The sequence below is a fragment of the Oratosquilla oratoria genome, chromosome 21, assembly GCF_046742065.1.
Source record: "Oratosquilla oratoria isolate Oo_2021 chromosome 21, ASM4674206v1, whole genome shotgun sequence".
Lineage (NCBI taxonomy): Eukaryota > Metazoa > Arthropoda > Malacostraca > Stomatopoda > Squillidae > Oratosquilla > Oratosquilla oratoria.
Genome location: NC_134797.1, coordinates 51,886,150 through 51,913,475, shown reverse-complemented (window position 1 = coordinate 51,913,475; position 27,326 = coordinate 51,886,150). Strand labels below are relative to the sequence as shown.

At 39.2% G+C, this 27,326-nt stretch overlaps 2 protein-coding genes across 6 annotated transcripts in view; one reads left to right on the top strand and one right to left on the bottom strand.

The window, feature by feature from the left end:
- Nucleotides 1–27,326, top strand: part of LOC143036937 (uncharacterized) — a 119,777-nt gene that overhangs the window by 36,555 nt on the left and 55,896 nt on the right. For 3 of the 5 annotated variants that reach the window (XM_076204953.1, XM_076204952.1, XM_076204958.1), the window contains one exon: nucleotides 22,797–22,869. In XM_076204953.1, the coding sequence (XP_076061068.1) occupies nucleotides 22,797–22,869 (73 nt within the window). The remainder of the gene's footprint in view (nucleotides 1–22,796; nucleotides 22,870–27,326) is intronic. The other 2 variants (XM_076204954.1, XM_076204950.1) reach the window with 1 other exon arrangement.
- Nucleotides 8,686–27,326, bottom strand: part of LOC143036936 (sulfotransferase 1B1-like) — a 40,465-nt gene continuing 21,824 nt past the window's right edge. The window contains exons 2-8 of the mRNA XM_076204947.1: nucleotides 20,787–20,973; nucleotides 18,969–19,114; nucleotides 18,358–18,562; nucleotides 15,741–15,867; nucleotides 11,389–11,555; nucleotides 11,013–11,118; nucleotides 8,686–8,885 (exon numbers count right to left, since the gene is read on the bottom strand). Of these exons, the coding sequence (XP_076061062.1) occupies nucleotides 8,767–8,885; nucleotides 11,013–11,118; nucleotides 11,389–11,555; nucleotides 15,741–15,867; nucleotides 18,358–18,562; nucleotides 18,969–19,114; nucleotides 20,787–20,960 (1,044 nt within the window). The 5' untranslated portion in view covers nucleotides 20,961–20,973 and the 3' untranslated portion in view covers nucleotides 8,686–8,766. The remainder of the gene's footprint in view (nucleotides 8,886–11,012; nucleotides 11,119–11,388; nucleotides 11,556–15,740; nucleotides 15,868–18,357; nucleotides 18,563–18,968; nucleotides 19,115–20,786; nucleotides 20,974–27,326) is intronic.

The following is a 27,326-nucleotide window of genomic DNA, read 5'->3' as shown; positions in this document are numbered from 1 at the left end:
CCAGAGAGGAAAGGATATTGTGAGGTGCTGCCATTGTCCACTTGTCCAATATGATTAGAGCAGAACAGTGAAGTTTGACAGGCGATTGGATGGATAGGTGGGAGAGAGTTGTTAAAGAAATGATCGATTTACTGTTATTTTTGTTTGTGGCAGAGACGTGGAACTTATGAGGGAAGAACTTAAATAAATTTGGAGGAGAGCAGGGATGGAAATTGAGTATTGGAAGCAGGATGGTTTTGGGTACATGAAAACAAATGTTTGTAAAAAGTGTGGAAGCCAGAGGGAAATGGAGTGAACAGGAGATGGATGGATGGGGTAAAAGGGCCATTGAACAAGAGGAAGGAAGTGAGAGGGCAGGTGATGGGGTCGAGTGGAAAATGGCTATAAATGGATGGTACTGTGATGCATGGAAGGGAGTGGTTGTGTGAATGATATTTTGATGCAGCCCAAAGGGCTCCTTGTCTTCAATGTAACTGCATGAAGGGGGTTGCCGATTGAGGGAAATGGCCTTGCTGCATTGCTTCTTGCCCAAGGCAATGGATGAGATGTAGAGATGACCCATCATTCAGGAGGAGCCAAGATGAGAGGAAGGGAGGGAGGGGTGGTGAATGGGGATGAAATGGGTGGGAGTGGAATTATGCCTTTTGACTTTGGCTACCTCCCTTGTTTCTTATTGATAGGCTAAGGCAGTCAATCATGGCATATGCTTCACTGGTCAGTAGGGAATACATTCTTAAAACCAATGAAGCATTTCTAGTTGAGCAATCTAGCAGCTACTAAGTGTTTAGTGGAAGAATATCTATTATATCAACACCTATACAGTCGCACACTTCCTTAGCTTCTGCCATGAGTGTCTTTGAAAGGATTCTCACAGTACTTTGAGTTTCTTAATTCTAAAATGGCAGTTTTGAATTTTGTTATATTCATTAGCTTTAAACGTGCTAATTTCTCGAGACTGCATGTGGTTGTAAACTATTTCAATGAGGTATAATCTGATGAAAAAGCTCTAAAACTTGCAATAATCATCATTAAGGCATTTTAAAAATCCTGTTGCTTCTGCAATGGTTTGATCTGCATTTGATGTTGACTGGATCTCAGTAAAGCAGTTTTATAAAGGTTTCAAATTTTCATGAACTCTGTTTATGGTCCATATATTAAAGTTCAGCCTTGTAGAGGATGGATGTGGAATGCTGACATCCATATGCATCTTGAGAATGGACGAACGTTGCGGTGATCTTGAAAAGAATGTAGGAATAGCCAGAATTTAGAAAAATATATATATTCTTGTGTTTCGTGTAATACTTGCTACATTTCTTAGAAACACGTTTGAAAACTACTGGTTTCTAAGTGATTCTTCAAATCTGGATCCAATATAGATGGAAATTTTACTAATCCTCTAAATACCCACTTGATTTACTGAAACGCCTTTTTCATCATCTCCACGTAAGGGAGTTTCAAAGTTCCACAAAAAATGCAGTCCATTACTGAAAGTGTATGCCTCACTAAGTTTCTCCTTATATTTACGGTTCCTAAAAGGGACAGCGAAAACATATTATCAACGTGCTTCTTTGGCTTATCATGCTTTTCAGTTTTGTTTTGTTTTAACATATTTCTAAAACCATCTTTTGTCCATGTTACCTCACCTCCAAACAGCAAACACGGGAAGCAAAATTGCATCTTTTACTTCACAACCGCAAAGTAAACTTTTCTGTTGGTACCATTTAGAATTAAAGTTACGAATGTATTTCTTGTTGCTTATGCCTGGCTGAGATATTTGAATATCAGGTGTTGTACGACCTCTTTTCTTAACTGAAACTTTCTCACGGAGAAACAACTGTGAAAAATTAAGCTTTTGAAGTTCATTAACAGTCACAGAACTTATTTCCTAGGGACGCAAGGTAATGGTTTAAGTTTGTAAAATGAAGTAACTGAAAAAAATAGCGACTAACTGGAAGCAGGATAATAATCTAATTCTACACTTTATCACATTATAGATTATGGTACACTGTTTTTAAGCACAACACGTGGAGTAAAAAAAAAAAAAAATCAACCAGCATGTCAGGGTCGGCACTGCGGGAGCGACAGTTCTCAACTTCTCTCCACCGCTGCCTCGCGTGCAGCTTCCTATGTGCGCATGCGTACAACAACCAAACACCCCCGCCGCTGAAACTAGCGCACAGCTCCAAATATATATATATATATATATTTTTTTTTTTATAAATTTGGGCCTTATGACGTCTTAGTGAATTATTTGATAAACTTAAGGATTACATATTGTGTTTGTACAAGTAAAAAGAAGGAATTAAAGAAAAAAGGACTCGTTGTATTGAATGTTATTGATATGTATAATCAGGGCTGCAGTTCCACAGTGCCTATAGGCTATACGCGAGCCGCCACTGGTTTATTTATTCCCCTTGTGACCAACTCCTCCACGCGGCCCATCCATCTCTCACTAATTCAACCTCTAAGAACATGAGAATGAAGGAAATTGCAACAGATCATAAGGCCAGTACTAGACAATTCATGTCCATTACCACCCATCATCCCCATCCTCAACCCGTACGTCGCCGGGCGAACGTTGTATATACTCCCCAAGATCTAAGAATATAAGGTCTAACCACTTCCGACCGAATTTCGAGGGAGTTGGCGCAGCGAGCCCGTGAACGTCACTTGGCTGTTCAAAGTGGGGTTAGCGGGTCCTATAGCTGTCAGTTGAAGTTGGTCCGTCGTTCGAAAATGACGTCGCCTTCGCTCGCACCGCTCCACTCAATTATTTATATTCTGACAAATATTATATAAAATATATATATAATATATATAAAATATTATAGTTCCTGTCTATATATATGAATATATAATATATATGATATATAATATATATATATAATATATAAAATATTATAGTTCCTGTCATCCTTGGCGTTTCACAGTTTTCTTCAATGTATCACAAAAGAGAAAATGGACGCATCTAAATGACGTCAGAAGCTGCGCAGAACTACTCCAGCGATTAGACCTCTTTACTTAGACCTTGATACTCCCCTTCCCCCAGCGTCGGAACCAATATATATATATATATATATATTATATATATATATATTTATATATATATATATATATATATATATATATATATATATATATATATATTGCTTAAGTCAACTCAAAATTCTCTAAAACCAACCAATATTGTTTATTTTGATTCAACTTAGGCTAGAAGTTGAGAAATTGGGTCGATTTTGTCGAGGTATGCGTGCGAAAGTTTGGTAGAAAATCCGTAGACTTGTTTCTCACGCGAGTTGAATGAGAACGTCCGTCATATTTTTTCGGGGAAGCTTCGTTAGAATTTCAAAGAGTGAAGGAATTTGACATTTATGATGTTTCAAGTCAATGTACAGTCGCCCATAATAGTCTGACACTTACGGAAAACTTGTTTTTTTTATAATTTCATGAAGGATAGGTGATTATGGTGTTTCTTAATTTGGTAAATGTTTTAGTAAGCATCCATCACACCATTATTGCCTGGCCACATTTTGTATTACGGATTTATTACGAAAGTTGGCAGTGCGAAATTGCTAGTTCTATACGTCTGAATACGTACTAAGTAGCACCTGCATAACTGTCGAAGTACAACTTCAGCTCCCCATACTTCGTTTCTCACACCAGAATCGCCTAAATTACGTCCTAAAGGCCGATTTTATACCCCAAGTTAACCCCGAAAAATTGCTGCTAGGGTTGCCAGTTTTGTTAATACATGAAAAAAATAGGTGCCTTTTACAGCCAATGGATAGGGCTACTTGATTATTACCACAGATTTGACCCTCGACGTAATACCTATTTTTGGCGATTTTTTTTAAATTTGCGGCATACGACGTATGTCGCTGACGCTCAACCCATAAAATAATTGCGGCATACGACGTATGCCGCTGACGTTGTAGGGGCTAACCTCTTTACGAGTCAAATTCTCGTGGGCAGCATCACCTGCCTGATGCACGATGATGCATCACAATACTCGCGTTATAAAATATAAAGTTACAGCTGCATTATTTGTTCTCTTTCGCTCTGAATATCAATAACCACAGAAAATATGATCAGGCCAGTTCACAAAATATGGTGGTCATTCAGGAACAACTACAGAATAAATATAATCAAGACGCCTGTGTAGGTGTATCGTATGGAAGAGATTAAAGGTTTTACAAAGGATTACAAAGGCGGAGCATGCCGACAGGAGACCTTTTGGTCCATATCTAGGTCGGATGCGAAAAAAAAATCATATTGGTAATAAAACAATAAATAAAAACTATAATAATAATGTAAATAACAAATAAAATACATAAATAAATGCATAGGTATAGTTAAATAATAAACAGGTAAATAGTAAATAATAATAAACTGACATATAACTAATAATAAATGAAAATCAGACAGACAAATGATAACAAAACAAAAACAAATAATATAAAATAAATTATAATCATTACAGCATCTTACTTAGGTATTTATCTAAATGATTCTTAAAGCTTCGAACTGAACTACATTGCACTACCTGTGCAGGAAGTTTATTACATTCATTCACTACACGGTTGGCAAAGTTGTTTCTACCTACTTCCAAATTGAATCTATTTCCGGACAGTTTGAGACCATTGTTTCTTGTCTGATTCTCATTCAATGTGAAAATTTGGTCACTTTTGATGTTGTCAATTCCCTTTAAAATCTTAAAGACCTGTATCAAGTCACCTCTGAGTCTACGCTTTTTTAGGGAAAACAGATTCATGTGTTTTAGTCGATTTTCGTATGATTTATTTTTGATATTTGGAATCAGTTTTGTGGCTCGCCGTTGTACTTTTTCCAGTCTGTCAATGTCTTTAATGAGATTTGGTGACCATACGGAAACAGCATATTCCAAATGTGGACGAACTAACGATTTATATAGCTTGTTAATGAGTGATGGACTTTTGAAATCAAAAGATCGCGCAATCAGTCCCAGAATCTTATTTGCTTTCTCAGAGGCTGAAATACACTGCTTGGATGATTTGAGGTCGTTACTGATAATTACGCCGAGATCTTTTTCACTATCCACTTTTGTTAACGAATTTCCAAATAACTTGTAATCGTACTTACTGTTATTTTTACCTATGTGCATTACCTTGCATTTACTTGTGTTAAATTTCATTAGCCACTTATCAGACCATTGCTGTAATTTATCTAAATCTTCTTGAATATCTAATTGGTTTGAGTGATCATTTGCCACTCCGCACAGTTTTGTGAAGGTTTTCAAATAAGTGGTGAATGTTTGCAAGATGTATGGTTTAGTAACTTTTTGATAAAATAATGCAAAAATAAATCCTAATTATTATGCAATTTGATAAGAGGCCTATCAAAATATCGGTAGCAGACGAACTTTCCATCGCCGATCTTCCCCTGTTCTCGTAAGACTGTGACGTCAACCTCGCTGTTTACATTCTGGTGCGTGCATCCATATGCCTGTGCCATAAAATGCCGTGCCGCGCTGTCAACTTGATCAGTGATCTGTCATATTTCGTGTGTTAGCAAGGTTTTATCAAGTATTTAGTTCGAAAATAGTTTATTGTGTCGCCGCAAATTGCAACAGTGATTCGACGAAACATTCTGTTGCAGATAGATTTCACTTTCATTCTTTTCCGAAATATCCTCTCCGCACAAAGGACCGAATCATTCGGTGCAGGTGGCACAAGTCATGGAAGACTGGACTAAACGCGAAACTCTGTTCGAAACATTTTGAAAAAAAAAAAAATACACTCGGGACCCTGGTCTTGCCGAGTCACTAGGAATTAGCATGAATCCCATTCTAAAAGAAGTTGCAACACCGACAATTTTTGTCATCGACAAGACCCCAGATTCGGCAGGCAAACGCCGTCGAAGGAGCACTGCTACTGAAAAAAGACAATGCCTGGATGTAGGTGTATCAGTTTGTATCATGTGTATAGGTAGGCCTGTGTTATCTACGCTGTCACTGACAATCGTTAACAAGCATAGTTAGACTTGGTTAACGATTTTTGGGCTAGGCCTGAGCAGATTAGGGGTGCAGTCATAACATAAGCTTGCTAGGCCTGTAGGCCTATGAATATGATCACTCCACTTCTCTAGTGTGACATGCATGACCATGATGACAGGGGCTTCCATAAGGGTTGATTCACACTATCGGTCCGGTCGCGCTCCGCTCTCGGTTCTGAGGTATTCACACGTACGGTCTGCTCTCGCTCCCGTCATTGCCCCTCCCTCGACACCAGTAGAAGTCTTACCATCAGTTACGAAGGATGTGTGACTTTTCTGACGCCGAGTTGGCAATAATCGCTATTGCACTTGATGAAGAAGAAGAAGGAAAACAAAATAGAAAAAGAAAGAGATTGTGCGTTCATCCTATGTTGCAAGATAGGAAGACTGAAGGAGAATTTCATACTCTGCATCCTCGTCTTATTGATGATGAGAGTAAATTCTACAGCTATTTCAGAATGAACAAAGGAACATTTCAGAAAATACTATCCAAAATTGAGGATGACCTAAAATGTACCAGAAGATGCTGCACTTCCTGGCACTGATGTACTTGCACCATACATTATAGTGGGAGATGAAGCTTTCCCGCTGAAGAGAAATTTGATGAGGCCCTACCCAGGTTCACAGACTGAACATAATGTAGAGAAGAGGATTTTTAATTATAGATTATCTAGAGCCAGGAGGATAGTTGAGTGCACATTTGGTATTCTAGTGCAAACCTTCAGAATATATTTAAGGAAACTTAAATCTATGCCTTCTAACGCTAATGCAATCATTACAACAACATGCATACTTCACAATCTGATACACCCAAATGCTGTTGCATTACCAGATACTGTTGTCATGCCTCCATCACAGTACGTCCAATGAGAGGAAGAGGGGGAAATGCTACAAGGTAGGCTTTTGGCGTGAGAGAAACACTGAAAGATTATTTCAGCTCCCCAGCTGGTTCAATGCCTTGGCAAAATGATAAAATATAAGTAGACAAACAAACTTGTGTAGGAATATTTGTTGAGTGAGCTAAGGAGATGCATTTTCGCAGTGGATAATAGGCTGTTATTATACATATGGAATTTCTTCGGTTAATAATGTGTATTTTTTTCTCTCAGTACCTTGGCAATATGATAAGTATGCAAACATTATTGTATAGGAAAATTGTTTAGTGAGGATAGGAAATGCATTTCCACAGTGGAAATTAGGCTATTGTATGGAATTTCTTACCCTCACAACCCAGCTGCCTGCTTATTTCAACACAGCTTCTTCTTTTCGCCACGTTATCACTGTAGTGCAGCGAAGTCAGGTCATACAGCTCTGGTTTACCTTTTGACTAATTCTATTAGCATTTCATCTGAATCCACAAAATTAAAGTAAGTTTTGTAGGTTATATTTTATTCAGTTGGTGCTTATGTATATCCTAGCTGTACGCATTGTCATTGTATCAGTGATAAATAAAAAGAAAACGTATTTTTATCATTTATCTAACTTTCTCATGATCCCATTGTGGCGTTTTCTTTGGATTATCCATGGTTTGGTAGGACAGAAGGTAACACTACTTGCTTATATAAAGGCTGAATCTCGACTGGAGTGGAGTAGGACCGTGGCAACTGAGTTCACACTGGCGCTCACGGTCCGCTCTCGCTCCAGTAAAAATATCTTTTGACGGAACCGTGACCGGAGCGAAACCGGAGCGAGAGCGCCAGTGTGAATGCTTCCACTGAAATTAATGAGACAATATTGGACCGGACCGATAGTGTGAATCAAGCCTAATACGCCTATGACCACGTCTTGTCAATTGGAGTCAACCAAATTAAAGTCTGTTTTTTTTTTTTTTTTTTAAGAGTCAAACAAGTTGAATCCCTGTGGAGAATATTATGACTTTTGACAGATTTCCTGTCCCTTTTCATGCGAAATGTTGACGGTATAAGTTAATCTAGGTGACCGTCCCACAGAGTTAATTCTAACTTCTGAGTTATATTTTCTTACATGAAATAAAAAATAAAGAAATCCAAAACCTTCTCAGTTGACCTTTAAAGTTATCTAACCTTCTCTTAAAACAACCAATATTTTCACTGCTCACTACATGGTTACTAAACCTATTCCATTCATTAACTGCTATGTTGGTAAACCAGTTCTACCTCTACTTTCATTGAGTTCTGTCCACCATCACGTTTTGGAATTGTATAGTCTTTTATGTGACGTGTGCCCAAGCGATTTAAACTTTGTTTCATTGACATCTTCATTAGGTTCATCATTGTGTCATATCCGCCATCTGCTTTCATTACCATAGAAAATTTGGGAGATAGTGTAGCTTCTATCTTACCAGGCCATTTCAGAATGTAGTTACTACCATTCTATTCAGATTGTAACTTATATCCTACTACCCTTTTCGGAACATAGCATGTATCCTACCAGTTTTTAAATTCAGAAAAGGTGAAAAAGTACTCATGTATAAAAAACAAATATTTAATGATCTTCACATTAAAAAGTAAAGATATTTTTGTTAAAATATAAATGTAAAACAGCGCGAATGTCATTGAACAGTTCTAGAAAAAGATTAGAATTAAGCAGCTTAGAAAACTTAGAAACTTGGAAAAGGAGCCAAAAGGATGCCGTCACAGCGGAAAAAAGACTCAAAATTAGTTGTCAATTTGGAGTACTATACACTAATACAGGTACGAATAACAACCCGGCGAGTTTAGTCAATCGAGAGATGGCTCCATACTGAAGGTGGGGAGGTCACTCTCTCCTCATATGCTTGAACTTGAGGTTCATCCCTTTCAGTCCCGACTCCATCCACATCATGATCTTCCTCTCTTGTTCTGGAGTTAACAAGACTTTCCAGTCTCCTGATTCACCTGGAAAGAGTAAATGAATAGATGAATATATGAGGTTAGAAGTAGGAAATAAGAAAAATAAAACGTAAAACATGCTAAATGTCATGAGCAAAAAGTTTGACCTGCTCAGAATTCTTCAGGATTTTTGTATTTATTCAAGAAAATTACCATACTGTAAGCTAAATGTTTCATAGGAAAATATATCACATTCGACAACAACAAAAATATTTACATTCAGCAACCCTTGCACCTGAGTTGGGCGTTTCTCAACTGAGCGTTTGCTTCACAGGAAACAGAATTTAACATTCATGGTGCCATCTTTGGACTTGTGAAATCCCCAGACCTACCCAAAGGATCTCACAAAGGTGAATAGAATTGTCAGGTGGTTGTAGTGTCGGAGAGAAGTGCAGGATTCAGACGCACAATTAAGTAAATGCGAGACCAGCACGCTCTCGGTGATGCCACCAGTGTTCAACCGATACGGAAGATGTTAGATATGAGGAAAATGACTTGCAGCATTGCCTTCACACACACACTCACACACAAACAAGGAAACAGTACTAGATTATAGGTTAGTATCATTAAGTTGCACAATAGTAAAAATGATGTGAAAGGATTGTGAAAGATCGATGGACCAAATATCTTGAAAAGATGAACATTCTGACAAACAGTTCGGCTTCAGATCTGGAAGGTCATATGTGTCGAACCTTTTAAACACTCGAGAGTGATTGATATGCTGCAAGAGAGAAAGGGGTGAGTGGACTGCTCGTACCTGGACCTAGAAAAAGTATTTGATAAAGTACTTCACAGTCGACTTTTAAGGAAATTGGAGCATGTTGGAGGACTGAGAGGCAAATTATTTGAATGGATTAAAGACTTTTTGAAGGAAAGATACATGAGGACAGTAGTAAAGGACATGATATCAAGCTGGAGAGCAGGAACGAGCGGAGTACCACAGGATTCAGTGTTTGCACCAATTATGTTTCTTGTCAGTGTTAATTACATGATGGAAAGAACAAGAAGCTATGCCAACATGTTTGCAGATGATGCGAAAATCATGAGTGAAAAATAAGGACGGTAGAATATTGCAAAAAGATCTAGAGCCAAGAAAGGGAAATAAAGCCCAATACCAAAAAATGCAAATTACTGGAAATGGGCAATAGTGGAAAAAGGCCATCCTTAGAATATTCTTTGGAAAGTGAACACATTACAAAAGCAAAATAGGAGAAAGGCTTGGGAGTCTTGATAAAAGATAACCTGTCACCTGACAGATATATCATCAGGATTGTGGGAGCGACATACGGACTTCTACAGAAGATTAAAGTGGCGTTCCATTTTATAGATAAAGAGATTATGAAAAAATCATCGAAACACTGATACGTTCAAGACTGAAATATACGCCAGTAGAATGATCCCCACACAGAGTGAAGGATATAAGCAAGATTGAGAGAATACAAAGGTCAGCAACTAAACTGGTCCCCAGCTTGGCAGATAAACCATATGAGGAAAGACTAAAAGCACTGGGTCTACCAACTTTGAAAGATCGAAGAGGAAGAGGTGGCATGATTACAGCGTTCAGGTCACTAATGTGACCAGGTTGCATTGATAGAAGACATCTCTTGGTTAAAGATGGGAGGGCTTTAAAAAGTCATGGAAGTGAATTAAGAAAGACCACATGATGAAAGGATGTGCAGAATTACAGTTTTCCTTATAGATGTATATGTGGAATAGTTTAGAAGGTGATATAGCCCAAACTCAAATAATACACGAGTTCAAATCTAAAAATGATAACTGGAAATTAAAAAAACATATTAGGTTTGAACCATACATAAATTTGAGTCTAGGTATGTTAGAAAATTGGAGAACAGGAGGCAGGACCCCTTTCCTGTATACTACAATTAGGTAAATACATACACAAATAAAGGTGATTGAATCGTTTTAACGTCCCAAAACTCCCCCTATCACGAGGCTAGGAGGACTTTGTATGAACCATGCCCTTGGTCCAACTCGCTGGCGGCAGTGTTTGAACTGCCGCCGCAAGGAGCGACACACTAATCTGCTCGGCCATTGAGCATCCTGAAGGTAAATATATAAATAAATAAAACTTGAGGGCGGACCGCTGAGGGCCTCGAGGTGTTGGTACTCGACCTTTCCTGAAGAATCCTCCAGTTTCCTTGGCAACCTCCTGCCTCGTCGGCACCAGAGTTTCAGTATCTCTTGATTTCATTGCCGAGAATGATGTGTAGTCGATGATCTGTTGGTTTATAGAGCCTTGGTCAGTCGGAAGTTTTCTTCCAATGAACTTGGAGGCTCATACTGAATTGCCTTTTTATATATAGATTTTTTTCTTGTTCTCATTCGTTAAGGGTTTCAGATTTTTTTTCAGTTCTTAAATTTTGAGATAAAATTTAATTGTTGATTAAGACATTTCTTTTGTTTATATATTTCTTAAATTTTGGTATACTTCGTACATGATTCAAATTGTCAATAAACCATAATAACGGCATTTTTCTAGATGCCTCACCTTTTTAATCTTATCTTCGGATAGTCCAGTCTCTAGAAACCCATCCAACTTCTTCAGTTCGGTCAACGGGTCCTCCTTCAAGTCCTCGTAGAACACGAAATGGAAGTTCTTGTGGTCCTTCTTCGCCCAGGCCTCCTTCAGGTGCTGGAGGTAAGGGCCTGGAATCACTGGAAAGCATATTCACGTTACACAGGATGTATATACAATATGTATGTATATTGTGTATGCATATATGTATTCATGTGTGTATTGTGAATGCATGTATGTGTGTATATGTATGTATGTATTTGTTTATGTGTGTATTTATGTACGTATATGTACGCACGTACGTGTATGTATACACACATTAGGGAAGGACGCGGAGACATATAATAGCTTTGCAAAATATTGAGTAGAATTTGTATGTGTATGTATATAAGTGTAAAAGGCTGGTAGATATAGGTAGACAAGTAAGGTAGATAAAGGGAGTAGGTGGTGAGAATTCAAACAATAGCCGCGAAGGAGTTGCATAATCTCACTCCTCGTCTAAAGTTTATAAAAAAAAAAAAAAAAAAAAACCGCAAGGGAACAGATTTTAATGCTGAGGTAACAATATGTAAACTAAGTCATTCATGCATTGATGTCGTGATTGCTTGTGTAAGTAGTATTGCTCCAGACGTTGTAACAGTCTGATTGGAGAAAGGGTGTAGGAGAAAAAATTATTGGTTCACGGGAGTTAGGTCACGCCCTTGAGGGAGGCACTTGATTTTAACAGTAAAAATCATTGGACTAAGAAACTCGTGATGTCGGTGCAGAGATGGCGTAGGGAGTGGATTGAGGATCTCAGTGGGGAGTCCCTTGGTGCAAATTGACAAGCCAAGTGTAATATTATTCGGGAAGAAAAGAAGAAAAAAATTACCTCAGTTTAATTCACCCCATAAAGAAACATTACTTATTTCCTACAGAAAGATATGGAAAGAAAGTTGAAAGTGAAAGAAGAAATACAAAACCATAGAAGGGAACAGTAAAAACAGAATTAAACCAGTAGTTACGGAGAGACGGAGGTAAAATAGGTGTATATTTACATATTAAGTATTTTTATATTTTTATGCATTTAAATATTCATATATTGCATCTACATACACATACACACACATGAAGAAAGATTGTCAAAACTATAACTACAGAATTACGAGAGGTGGAAATCATTGATAGAGACAACTTAATAAATTGGGATGAGAAAAACACAAGAGAACATGGGAGGAAACTCAAAAAGGATAGTTATAGAAGAGACTTAAAAAAAACGGCTTAGCTTTCTCCACAGAGTGGTGGATGTATGGAACATACTAGACGAAACAATAGCGTGTGTAAAAACAATGCAAGAATTTAAGAGCAAATTAGATATGGCGAGACACAGACGGGACACCACGAGCGTAGCTCCCCTTCCCGTAAGATACAGTTACACTGCACAGTTCGACGGTGCAGTGGTAGCATTCGCAACCGATAATACAGCAGTCCGAGTTCAAATCCCGCCCAGGGCTGAAATAATTTCAGTATCGCTGCGCTGCAATTATGTACTTCAATTCACGTGGGCAAAGATTTGTGTGTATTTACCTAGTTGTATTTTACGGGAAGGGGAGCTATGCTCGTAGTGTCCCGTCTTCATATGTCGTTTTATCTAGACTGTTTTTAAATTTGTGTATCGTTTTTGCACACACCACATTTTCATCTAACTTGTTCCAAATGTCTATTACCCTGTGGGAGAAGCTGTTCTTTTTCAGGTCTCTTCTATAACTGTTTTTCTTTATTTTCTTTCCGTGTCCTCTTGTATTTCTACTATTCCATTTTATTAGATCCTCTCTATCAATAGTTTCTATGCCTTTCATGATTCTATAAATAGTTATCAAGTCTCCTCCCTCTCTTCTTTGCTCTAATGTCTGTAGCTCAAGTTTTGCTAGTCTCTCTTCATATGATAGTTTTGAGAGTGTTGGTGCCAATTTTGTAATTGCTCTTTGTATTCTTTCAAGTTTTGTTATACATTTTTTTGTACTTGGTGACCACGTCGTCGCTGCATACTCCAATCTTGGTCTTATAAAAGTGACTAGTATTTTCTTCACCATTTCTTCGTCCATGTATGTAAATGCCATTTTGATTGTTCTTATCAAATTATAAGTTTCTCCCAGATCCTTCTCATTTTCTACTTTTTTAATTTCTTCCTCTCCCAATTTATATGATCCCATTATTCTTTTTTTGCTTCTTCCAAATTCCATTATATTACACTTCTTATTAAATTCCATCTCCCACTTCCTACTCCATTCCCATACTTTATTGAGATCACTCTCCAGCGACTCACAATCTTCTAGTGTTCACTTTTTCAACAATTTTTTCACTGTCATCTCTTTCCAGCAGATTTTTTTTTTTTTTTTTTTTTTAACAATTAAAGTCACCCATTATAACTATTCTTCCTCCATCTTCCATTATCTTATTTAGTGTTATTCTTGTGTCTTCTAACATATTTTTGTGTTCTCTCTCTTCCCATGAAGCCGCTTTAGGAGGCACATAATTTACCACAAACTTCCTGCTCTTCCCATCCCTGCCCTCAACTCCCATCATAATCATCTCTACTCTATTCTTTCCATATGTGACACTCCTCACATTTATATCCTTCTTAGTCAGGAACATAACTCCACCCCCTTGTTTTACCTCTCTGTTTCTAATCCAACAATTATATGCACCATCTCTTACACTGTTAGGTAGTAGTGGACCTTTCAATTTTGTCTCTACAATTCCCATTATGTCCGGTTCTTTTTCCTTCAGGTAATCATTCAGTTCGTTCAAGCCTGTTATTAAGCCATCTATATTTGTGTAAGACACTTTTAATTTTCTGCTACTTCCATTGTGTTTTCTGTTTCCCTTCTGTTTTTTCCTTCCATGAACCATTTCCTCACTTTCATATCCACTACTCTCCAATAGAATTTCTCTTTGTCTGACTCTGTTCTTTTCTCGTTTTTTCATCCTCTCTTTCCTCTTTATTCATCTCTCTTTTTATCCATACCTGTTTATATTGATCACTGTCTGCTAGTTTCCCTGTTTTTGCTAAGATATTCTCTGCTGTCATTTGTGACCTGAATTTAACCTTAATTGGTCTGGTCTTATCTGTATTGTATTTCCCTATTCTATATATTTCTTCAATTTCTTTCCCTGTTTCTTGTTCATCCTCTTGAACTACTTCTAATATCTTGTTTACCTTTTCCTTCTCCTCTTTTACTCTTGTAGTCCTATTTGGATTATGCTTCTCTTCCATCCCTAATATAATTATACATTTCTTTTTATCCGCTAAGTCTCTTACTATATTCTCCTTCTCCCTCATCACTTTAATAACTGTGTCCTTAGTTTGTTCTTTCATCTGTTGTTTTACTATATCTCTAAATTCAATTTTGTTGTTCTCTTGGACTTTTCTCCAACCCTGTACCTCTTTTGCTATGGACTCTTTATTCTCTTTATTATTCCTCTTTAATTCCTCATTCTCATCCTTTACTTCTTTTAACTGTCTTTTTAATTCTTCTATTTCTTTATTTAGGTTTTGGTTCTCCTTCTTTAGTTCTTCCAATTTATCAACTCTTTGTGTAATCCGTGTAAGTTGACTGAACCTAACCTCCCACTGTTCGTTCATTTTCTCTAGTTTTTCCTCTAGACTTGCTAATCGGGTGAGGTTGGCATCCCCTGCCTCATTAAATCCATGGAAATGATTATCTCCACTTTTTATTGTGTTGTTCTTATCTATATTTCTAATTTTAAAGTCATTACTGATATTTTCGACTTCACCTGCGTTGTCCGCAGCCCTTTTGTTGACATTCCTTCAGACGTCTGGGGGAGCCCGTTCGTCTCTTTCTTCATTTCCTTCCATTTTCCTCACTAATCCCTCCCCTTCTCCTTTTTCTTCACCTACCCACTACACCACGAGCTTTCCCCTTCCCTATTAATACAACACAGGTACTCCCTCGTCGTTGAAATCTACGACAATTTCGTTTTTTTCCGGAGTTCCAATCGTCGCTCTCCCTGCCGCGCGCGCGCGTGCGTGTGTGTGTGTGTAAGGTTATAGCATTATCCACAGATCAGTCATTATGAGCTCTGAACTCTCATCCGGGAGGGTAATAGCTGTCAATTACGAGTCCAACATGTGATCCAAGACCATGTTGAGTCACACACATACATACACACACACACACATACACACACACACACACACACACACACACACACACACACACACACACACACACACACACACACACACACACACACACACACACACACACACAGAGAGAGAGAGAGAGAGAGAGAGAGAAACCATCACATCAACTTCATCTTACATTTGTCCTGGATGAAGAGGTCCACAAACTGATCCAAGGTTCCTCTGAAGTCTCGGACGATGAAGTGGCGACAGTGGTGGAAGAAGGAGATACAGACATCCAGAGGATTGCGAGCCACGTACAACACCTTTGGGCAATGCAAATGTATACAGTTACAAAAGGCTCGACAGTGCAGTGGTGACAGGCTTGGCCACTAATTAAATGATTCGAGTTCGAGCCCTGACCAGGGCTGAAAAATTCAGCATTACTGCACTGCAAGCCGGCACTCCAACTCTGGTGGCAAGGAGTTGCGTATGTATTTATCTAATTGTAGTAAACAGGAAAGGAGCAATGTTCGTTGGGTCGTGTCTCCTATTCCCTAATTTTCTAGCATACCTAGACTCAAATTCATGTATGGTTCCAACTTAATCTATATCTTTGATTTCCAGTAATCATATTTAGAATTGAACTCATGTATTGTTTGAGCTTGGGCAATATCACCTAAGCTATTCCACATATCTAAACATCTATAAGGAAAACTGCATTTCTTCACATCCTTTCGACACGTGGTCTTGATTTATTTTCATGACCTCTTAAAGCCCTCCATTCTTTAACCATAATATCTCTTCTATCAATGAAATCTATCCCCTTTAATGACCTGAATACTGTAATCATGTCACCTCTTTCTCTTCGATCTTTCAAAGTTAGCACACCCAGTGCTTTTAGTCTGCCAGGCTGGGGACCAATTTCGTTGCTGCCATTTGTATTCTCTCAAATTTGCTTATGTCTCTCACTGTGGGGACCATACTACTGACACATATTCTAGTCTTGGTCATATCACGGTTTCGATGTGTGTGTTAGGAGGGAGAAATCGTGAATGTGTTTTGTCAAGGGCTGAAGCCATGTAGTGGTGGTGAGGAGCCTACGCCACGAGGCGCGTGGCTGCGGCCAAAGCCAATACCTCTACCCTGTGATGCACACTAAGGACAGGTAATAGTCACTGCTGGGAATCAGGAAGGAGTGCAAGATTCGAACCCACAACTAAGTGAAAGTGAGACCAACATGTTTCCGATTACGCCACCAGCGCATGGAGCCAAGAATGGGAAATGAAGTTCAATACCAAAAAATGCAAAGTACTGGAAATGAGCAATAGTTGCAAAAGGCCATCATTAAAATATTCATTGGGAAGCGAACACATTACAAAAATCTTGATAAAAGACAACCTGTCACCTGACAGATATATCATCAGGATTGTGGAAGAAACATATGGGCTACTACAAAAGATTAAAGTGGCGTTCCATTACATGGATGAAGAGATGATGAAAAAAATCATCGAAACCCTGATACGTCCAAGACTGGAATATACATCAGTAGCATGGTCTCCACACGGAGTGAAGGATATAAGTAAGATAGAGAATACAAAGGGCAGCAACCAAACTGGTCCCCAGCCTGGCAGATAAACTATATGAAGAGAGACTAAAAGCACTGGGTCTACCAACTTTGAAAGATCAAAGAGGAAGAGGTGACATGATTACAGTGTCCAGGTTACTAATTTGGACAGATTGCATTGATAGAAGAGATCTCCTGATTAAAGATGGGAGGGCTTTAAGAGGTCATGGAAGACCACATGTTAAAATGATGTGAAGAAATATAGTTTTCCACATAGATGTGGAATAGCTAAGGTGATATAGCCCAAGCTCAAACAATACATGAGTTCAAATCTAAATATGATAATTGGAAATCAAATATATAGATTAAGTTGAAACCATATATGAATCTGAGCCTATGTTAGAAAATTAGGAGACAAGACCCAACGAACATTGTTCCTCTCCTGTATACTACAATTAAGTAAATATAAATATAAACACACAAAAATACATATATTCATATTTCACACTATTGTTTCGTATTGGGATACTGACTGCATAGTTATTCATTGTTTTAAAGAACTTAAGTTCCACCTCTCAGTGCCTTATTTTAAACCCCCAATGACACATCCATCATTATTTTAACAAACATGCTACCAAATCATCTCTATTGTAATTTTCACATGTCAGTATTCAAATTTATCCGAGATCGATTTCGAAGGCACTGGCGAAACAGTGAAGTTTTCTGAGAATGAGCACATTGGAAATGTTTTGGATCTAATCAAACTTACGATCCACCCTGTGCTCTGTCAACGTTAGGAAGTGACCATACTTTCACTAGGTGTCGATAAGAAAACAGGAAAAATAAAGTATACTTATAAAGGAGGTAGCCAGCCAAGGCATGCATCCACCCCAACCCATTCCACTTCCATCCATCACTCATTTGTTTCCTTCTCATCTTAGCTTCTCGTGGATGAAGTATTATCCCTGTCTTCTGCCCACTACTCAAGTCAGAAACAATGCAGCAAGACACAGTACATCCACAGCAGAACTACTTTACTTACTCAGCTACCCTCCCTAGTCGTCCCCTCATGCGAGAAATAGAGATGTGGATAAAGATAAACTATTAGACAGCAAAAAATAAGAAGACTTTGTTTATCCCGTGGCCCAGCAGTAACTGGCAACGGTCTGGGGATATTTCCGTGAAGACACCGTAACTTGTAACCTAGCAAAACGGATGATGGATGATGATTTTATCACAGCGCATTTACCTTACAAGTCTCCAGAAGATCTTCCGGGAAGAGAGACAGCGAAAGATGAGTCTTCATCGAGCGAGGATCTGGGGAGCCTTCAGCAAGGGAGAAGAACATGTTTTTCGTGTCTTCCCGCTGCGGGAACGCCTTCCTGAAGGCTTGGGGGACGGGATGGTCTTCCTCAAAGGGAGGGTGGTGCCGGGACAAAGTGTAGGTGTCTGCCCTGTAAGGAACATGTTCGTGTGAGTGTGTGATGTAGAAGACAAGTAAAGTAAGCACAAAGCAATAGGAACACCTCCATTCTTCTCAAGCTCACAAACCAGGACCTCTCCACTCAAAATAATAATAATGATAATAATAAATGAATAAATAGATAGATAAATGAAAATGTGGAGATTAGGGTCTCTCCACTCGTAAAAAGAATGACGATTACTTTTTTAACTTCTACTACCCCTCCAATCTGCAACCCTTTTCTTCACCTTGTCCATGACTTTACCACTTCGGTGCAATATTGTACACAAGGATAGAAGCGCTGGCCACTAAAGAAAAACTCATGGACAGCAGTTGACCCCATAAATACGAGTCCCCGAGGATCACTGAACCGATCCATATCCCTTCAAGGAACTTACTCAAGGAAAGGACTCCTGAAGATGACTTGGTCATTGGCCTCTGGGTGGTCGAGGTCCGGGTTGTTCCTCATGGTCCACACGATCTCCTGAGCCCATGTCGTGCCACACTTCGGATAAGCCATGATGATGAGGTCACTGGGTCGGTACTGTAATGGAATAGACGAGTTTTTTTTTTCTTTCTTTCTTTCTTTCTTTCTTTGGGGGGGATGGAATAATCTCTGCGTCTATCTGTTTCTCTTTTACTGGATATGTCTGCGTCTGTCTGTATTCATTACGTATCCATTATAGTCTATCAAACTACAAAAATTGGTCAAGGCATCGCCTGATAACTGTCGCATGACGGTAGTACATAATACCGTATCGACATCACCTGTTGTCACATAAGCTATGACATCACCAATGGCGACACTGTTTCGCCATGCATGAATGTAAGTGTCAAGTTGGCACATGCCTTCTAAGCCTAGCCTCCGGGGAGCCCATGCAACGATGAAAGTGTGCAGGCGCGCAGTTAGTCCGTCTGTAACTTGCGCGGCTCCAAGACAGAGTTCTCGCAAATGTTATTATTGGTTAATATACTTATACTTTTAATAGAACTCTGGGTTTTACTAACCAATGGATTATAACTGTAGCTTACCAGCTACATATGGTGGCAGTAAACTAAACCAAGTGATCCGAAGAAACTTAGGAGTGCTAGTGATCTACTTATGACATTCAGCCAACCTACTCACAACTCCGCGACTATGTGAACGTTCACTAGTACATAATGTAGTGAATATTACAACACCACCAATAGACAGTGCAACATAACCAACACCAAAGATCTCAAATTATCAATCGGCAAATCCACCTCACGATTTCAGCCATTTGCTAAAGGACCCAAGCACATCATGCTGGCGTCACCACAAGGTAAGATAGCCAGATGTCATACTCTGATCTTAGAGTTCAACTCTTCGATAGAATATATGAAAGGAGAGCAAATGTAGTTGCTGACGCCCTCAACAGGGAACACATGTATCATCACAGTTCCACTTCATGCATCTCCCCAGAGGAGGGATCCCATTTGGACTCCCATTATATATGTCCTTGAGTCAGGAGACAATATGAGCTCCGAACCCCCTGTACCTATACAGGACCTACTCTTAGGAAATTATTTTCATATCAGGACAACGTTGAATAATAACAGACGGATAGCCCCTCCAAGATACAACGGATTTTATTTGCACAACAGCCCCATCGCTGGCCACCCTGGCAGAGACAAATACCTAGCTAACACCAGAAGAGCCTACTTCTGGCCGAAAATGAGAAAGGACATCATAGAGTATGTAGAACAATGTACTACATGCATTCAACTTCGCGGCCAAATAGCAAGCCCACTCTCCATTCAAGAACTTCAATAGTCCCACGTTTCTCCCCAGTGAGATCTGGGAGAGGGCCCAAGGACCGTTACCAGAAGCTATGGGGCTTCAGGCACCCACTCAGTCAAACCTGGGACAACAAGTTGGATCTTGACCAAAATGTTTTAGAATTTTTTGCACCGGTGGTCGACCAAAACATCGGTTCTCGAAAAAAGGGAGACTTTTTGGCCCGGTAGTCGACCAAAATATCGTTTCTCGACCAACCCGAATGGAGAAAATAGAAAACAGGGACGAAATTCATAGCTTTGTGGAGAAACATCACCTTGATAATGCTGTACCCAGCAGATCAGTAAACTCGTTTCGGTCCTCGACCAAATCGGTGCTGGGACAGTTTTCTAGAACGGATTGTGGTCGAGAACCGAGGTTCAACTGTATAATTCTTATCATCCCTTGGTCGCCTTACTTTGTGTTCGTAGATGTTATCAACGAGGTTCAAGGAAGGCGTGTGCAGGAGCCACCGTCCGGGGTCGAGGCGCACCACGCCCTCAGAGCAACTCCTCATGAGGACCTCCAGTTGGGACAACTCCTCCTTCTCCAGGGGCACCGCTACGTGGCCGCTCTTCAACTTGGCACTCATGGCATTCAAGGTCCTTGAGAAAAATTATGAATTAAAAACAGATGAATACCTGAACAGATAAGGAATAAGTTAATTACTGAATGAATTATTTAATAAACAAATGAATGTATAGGTTAATAAACAAATGTATATCATACCAGGTTTTTAGGAAAATATATGAATGAAGAAATAAATGAATAACTGCATAGATGAATAGATAAGTAAATTACTGAATAAATTAATGGATAGATCAATAAACAATAAATTAGTATATAATACTCATGTCCTCCCAGGTCTTTGAGAAAGTATACAAATGAAGAAACAGATAAATAACTGCATAGATAGACGAATAAGTAAATTATAGAATGAATAGATTAATAAACAAGTTAATGTCCTGCCAGGTCTTTGAAAAGGTAAATGGGCGAATAAACAAATAAAGAACAACTACATAGATAAAAGAAAAAGTAAATTAGTGAATGACTGGATGAATAGATAAGTAAACATATGAATGGTTAATACTTATGGCATGCAAGGTCTTTGAGAGAGTGTATAAATAAATACATAGATAAACGAATAAACAAGTAAGTGAATAAGTGAACGAATAGATTAGTAGACAAATCAATATACAAATGAACTTAAAATTGAAGCAACATATAGATAGATGAATAAGATAAACAAATAGATGAACCTATATATGAATATGTGAATGGCATAAATAAATCAATATACAGATAAAAGAATAAACAAATACAGAAATTAATTATAATCTTATATGTCGGTACAGACGAAGGTGTAGGTTTGGTTGTAGATGCAGAGGTAATCTTGGACTATACTCGCACACATTGGAATTACTTATTCGGCTGTGCAACACCTGTTGGTCTCGCTATATGTTTCTGGCAACCCTCCGACTATTCCTGAGGGCTTGCTGAGTATTTTGTAGTTAGAACAGAATTAAACCAGGAGAATTAAAGCCAAGTACTCACCTGAGTTTCCTTCACCACCAATTCCACTGTAGAGTAACACAACCTACATTCTGGTGGACAACGGTGGGATTATGACACTACTCTGACATCCTGATGGTCAGCTGAAGCACTACGACTACGACACTTAACCCTACATTTTTGGTGGCACACGTGGGATTGCGAAGCGACACTTTAACTCTACAGCCGTGGACATCGAAGCAGCAGTGCAACACTAATTCCTTCGAAGCACCTTCCAGCATTCCACTTACGAGCCAAAAGCACCAACGCTCTTCGCTGTTTCCCCACCTCAAAGCAACTATCGAAGCACCTTCCAGCTTCCACTTACAAGCCAAAAGCACCGACGCTCTTCGCTGTTTCGCCCACCTCAAGCAACTACGATACGAAGCCCTAGCTCTATGCTGATCCCTCTTAGCTGTTTTCTCCAACACCCACCACGCCCGCCGCTCCACCACGTCAACAGATGCATTCTCCAACATTACAAGGAAATCTCCACCAGAGCATGACACTGCTCCACCACGTCAACATAGACGCATTCTCCAACATTACAAGGAAATCTCCATCAAAGGCATTTCTCCACCACCACGACGCCCGCCGCCTCCACCACGACAACACAGACGTTGGACTACCCTTCTCCACCACTGCACGAGTCGGACCATATCCTCCTCCAACATCGCATCACGCTCCGCCCGATCCTCTCTGCGCCAGAGATCGTCGCAGCATCTACGAGCCAACGTTCCACCACTCACCGCATCTAAGCTGCGCAAGAATCTCCACTTCCATTTTCCTTATTCCATTTTATATTCCTACACATCTGGGTTACATGTTTTCAACCCATTTCCCACAACCACTTACTAATTGATCACCCTGTTTTCAGCAGTGCATCCTTTCATCTCTTCTCGCCCCACTGCAGCCCCGTCACTCAACACCGTATTCCAGCATCACATTGAGTAAGTAGATATTTTTCCGTTCTCAGTGTCACCTCGGAGTAACACAATCTCCACACATATTTTTTCTTAATACATGAACGTGTCCAAAGCCCTCTCTGACTCGACAAACCGACCCTATACGCGAAGCCAAGCTACGTCCCCACCAACCACGTCCCCCCTTCTACTTCTAACTCTTCATACAATTTAACTCCTACCCACAACACCATGGCGACGCAAAACCTCATCACATTTATTAAGGACGAGACAACTTTACCACTCTTTAACGGTAGGAACATTCCTGTACACACCTTCCTCACTGAAGTTTACTCAGAAATACTACGTAGGAATGTCACAGACAACAAAACAAAGATATCCATCATAACATCCAAGACAGACAAGCATGACACTTTAGCTGATGTCATTCAGTCTGAGTTGTTTGAGGAAACACATTCATTTGATACATTTGTAGAACAATTCCAAAAGTCATTTGCGGCTTTTGAGCCACTTGGAGCACTTTCCCCCTATACTCTCTTGCAAAAACTTACAATCATGGCCCACACACCACTAAAGAAAAGGCAGTCAAAATAGCTTCAGCATTTAAGAGCGAACCCAGAGAAAATCTCAAAAACACAGACTGGGTCTCAAACAACACAATTTCATTGGATAACGTAATCTCCTTCATTGCATACTTTCGTCTTCTCTCACAACTACACCCAGACACTCCAGAAAGCCAGCGCCATTGCATTCACACCAGGCGTCACATTAGGCGACTTCTCAAGGAAAGTCTCTGATACAGAACAAGTTATCACTCGAATACAAAATCAATTGGTACCCATAGCACCAACACACACAATAGCACAAGTCACACGGTCCCCCTCACATAACACGAGAGCACGACATACATCACGCACGCGACACCACTCAAGATAACGCTCTCCATCAAGAACACGAATGTTTTGTAAATACTACCACAAACCAGGACACCTTGTTAACACGTGTTATCACAGGTACCCGTCATAACCGAACCGATACTGCGAGCATCATGGCACTTTCATACGACTGATTATTGCCGTGTCCTCCTAACACGGAGACAGAACCCCCAGACACTCCTGCTAGACATTCACGTAATCCATCTCCTGCAAGGCATTCACGTAACACATCTCCCTTATGACTACAGGATACAAAGACTCATTGCACACCTAGGACAGTTACTTCATACTAGGACATTTGATTTTCTATTCTACCGGTACACACCCTGGGTATCCCAGACATGTCTTCAAATTCCTTAATTTTCAATGCTAAGTCTAGTAACACCACATGTCTTCAGATTCCTTAACTTTCAATGCTAAGTCTAGTAACACCAAAGTGAAAATATTTCTGGACACGGGCTCCCCAGTTAACATCATGACACTACACAGTTTCCACATATTCCGCACTGAAACAAAACGTGTCACCATTTTGGAACCCCCCGACGTCAACCTTTGCAATGTGGATGGTGTACCCTTCCCAATCATTGGTAAATTCTCTCTAGACATTAGCTTCAAAGATGAGTGCCCAGCCCTTTCAGTTACCACCTACGTAGCTGATATCTTCATAGGCTTAACACTGATGAAGCAACATAATATCGTCATTTACCCTGACCAACATAGCATCATTTATGCTAATCATTTCGTCCCTGCTTTGCCATCAGCAAATTCCTACAAAGTCAACCACATCAACGTGGCCAAGCAGGCAAAACCTGATTTAATGTCAATTAATTCTAGCACAACTGCTCAAATTTACTCTGTTTCATCACACGAGAATGCACCAGCTCTTAACTCAGATGGCACCGACACACACACACATTCCCACGAATCTAACTCCTCCGTTCCACGACCAGCTGAACACTTGCTTTCCAAGCGAAACAAATGCACTAGCCACTCACGCATGTCAAAATCAGCGAAACTCAGGACAAGACGCAATGTAAATACCATTGATGTTTATATTGTTTACGAGTACATCTCTAATCACACCCCCACTTCGACGCTCTCCCCCAAACTCTGGAACCTATCGTATCTTTGGACATCAGTCAAAAATAAAGTTAAAGCACTCAGTTTGCACAATCATACGGAGACCGTCTTGCAATCACAGAATCATACTACTCCTGCAATAGAGGACCATCAGCAATCCTCTCAACCAGAACCTCTAGTTACCCTTCCTCGCTATAATCTTAGAAATCGAACAATACATTTATAGAATGTATATTCTTGCCTAGGTGAATGGAAACAATATCTACTTTCCGCATGTTCATACTGTTGTTCATACCATTAAGCCTGTTTCCTTATTTTCATGAATATTTTACAGTTACCACCATTCTTACACCATTTTGTGTACATGTCTTCATGCCCAGGTCCTGCAATCAGGCCTGGATAGCCTTGTGTTTTATTTTCTTCTATCTCAGTAGCACCAATATCATTGGGGTCAGCGATAGATAGCAAACAGAGCCATCTTATCATCTACGTATTTAGCGTATGCAGTACTTCGATGCACACCCGCCCACGCACACATATGGTGTAGCGTGGTACTTTCAACGACAAGACTAGCGTTTCCCTAGGGACTTTCCATTGTTCGGTGACCAAGCTCACCGACCTTTCTTTGACAACAAAAGATTATCGGCGTCTCAGGTCAAGAGCTCTACTTTGAACAATAGCCGCAGCTGTGTCTCGGGTCAACAACTCCACCGTATCTGCCGATGTCTCAACCGACGCGACCCAGCCTTCCAAATTTCTTTCAACTGATGTGGCAACAGCCTCCTTATTTCATGAATTGGCAACCTTTGTAAATTTGTATACAGAATGTTTCTGACAACCCTCCGAGATTCCCTTAGGGCTTGCATTGTATTTTGTAGTTAGAACAGAATTGAACCAGGAGAATTAAAGCCAAGAGCTCCGCCTGAGTTTCCTTTATCACCAATTTCAATGTAGAGTAACACAACCTACATATATATATATATATATATATATATATATATATATATATATATATATACATATACATATATATATATATATATATATATATATATATATATATATGTGTGTGTGTGTGTGTGTGTGTGTGTGTGTATTTACCTAGTTGTATTTTACGGGAAGGGGAGCTATGCTCGTGGGGTCCCGTCTTCATATCTCATTTTATCTAAACTATTTTTAAATTCATGTATTGTTTTTGCACACACCACTTTCTCATCTAACTTGTTCCAACTGTCTATTACTCTGTGAGGAAAGCTGTTCTTTTTCAGATCTCTTCTATAGCTGTCTTTTTTTATTTTCTTTCCGTGTCTTCTATTTCTATCATCCCATTTTATCAGATTCTCTCTATCAGTAATTTCTATGCCTTTCATGATTCTGTAAATAGCTATCAAATCTCCTCTCTCTCTTCTTTGCTCTAGTGTCTGTAGTTAAGTTTTGCTACTCTCTCTTCATATGATAGTTTTGAGAATGTTGGTGCCAATTTTGTAATTGCTCTTTGTATTCTTTCAAGTTTTTTTTATACATTTTTTTTTTTGTACTTGGTGACCATATAGTTGCTGCATATTCCAGTCTTGGTCTTATCAGGGTGATTAGAATTTTCTTCACCATTTCTTCATCCAGGTATGTAAATGCCACTTTGGTTGTTCTTATTAAATTATAAGTTTCTCCAAAAATCTTATTTATATGTTTCTCAGGTGACATATTATTCATAACAATGACTTCCAGGTCCTTCTCATTTTCTACTTTTTTTTTATTCCTTCTTCTCCCGATTTATATGCTCCTGTTATTCTGTTTTTGCTTTTTCCAAATTCCATTATACTACACTTTTTTGTATTGAACTTCATCTCCCACTTCCTACTTCATCCCTGTACTTTATTTAGATCACTCTGTAGTGATTCACAATCTTCTTCCGTGTTCACTCTTTTCAGTAGTTTTGCATCATCTGCAAAGAAGCTCATATAGCTTTCAATTCCTTCATCCATATCATTAATATATATAGCAAACATTATTGGGGCCAGAACTGTTCCTTGTGGAACACCGCTTATTACTTCATCCCATTTTGAGTGTTTGTCTCTTATCACTACTCTCATTTTTCTTTCTTGCAAAAAGTCTTCCATCCAATTAAGCAGTTTGCCCTGTATTCCTCCTTCAGTTTCTAATTTCTTAAGCAACTTCTTATGTGGTACTTTGTCAAAAGCTTTTTTTAGGTCTAGAAATGCACAATCAGCCCATCCATCTCTTTCTTGTATTATATCTATTAGCCTTGAATAGAAACATATTAAATTGGTGACGCATGATCGTCCTTGTCTGAATCCAAATTGCCTTGGATTTAACACGTTTTTTTTTCTAAATATTTTACCCATCTACTTTTGACAATTCTTTCACAAATTTTTGCTATTGTACTTGTTAGAGAGACTGGTCTATAGTTGGTAGGGTCTTCTTTATTTCCTCCTTTATATATGGGTACTA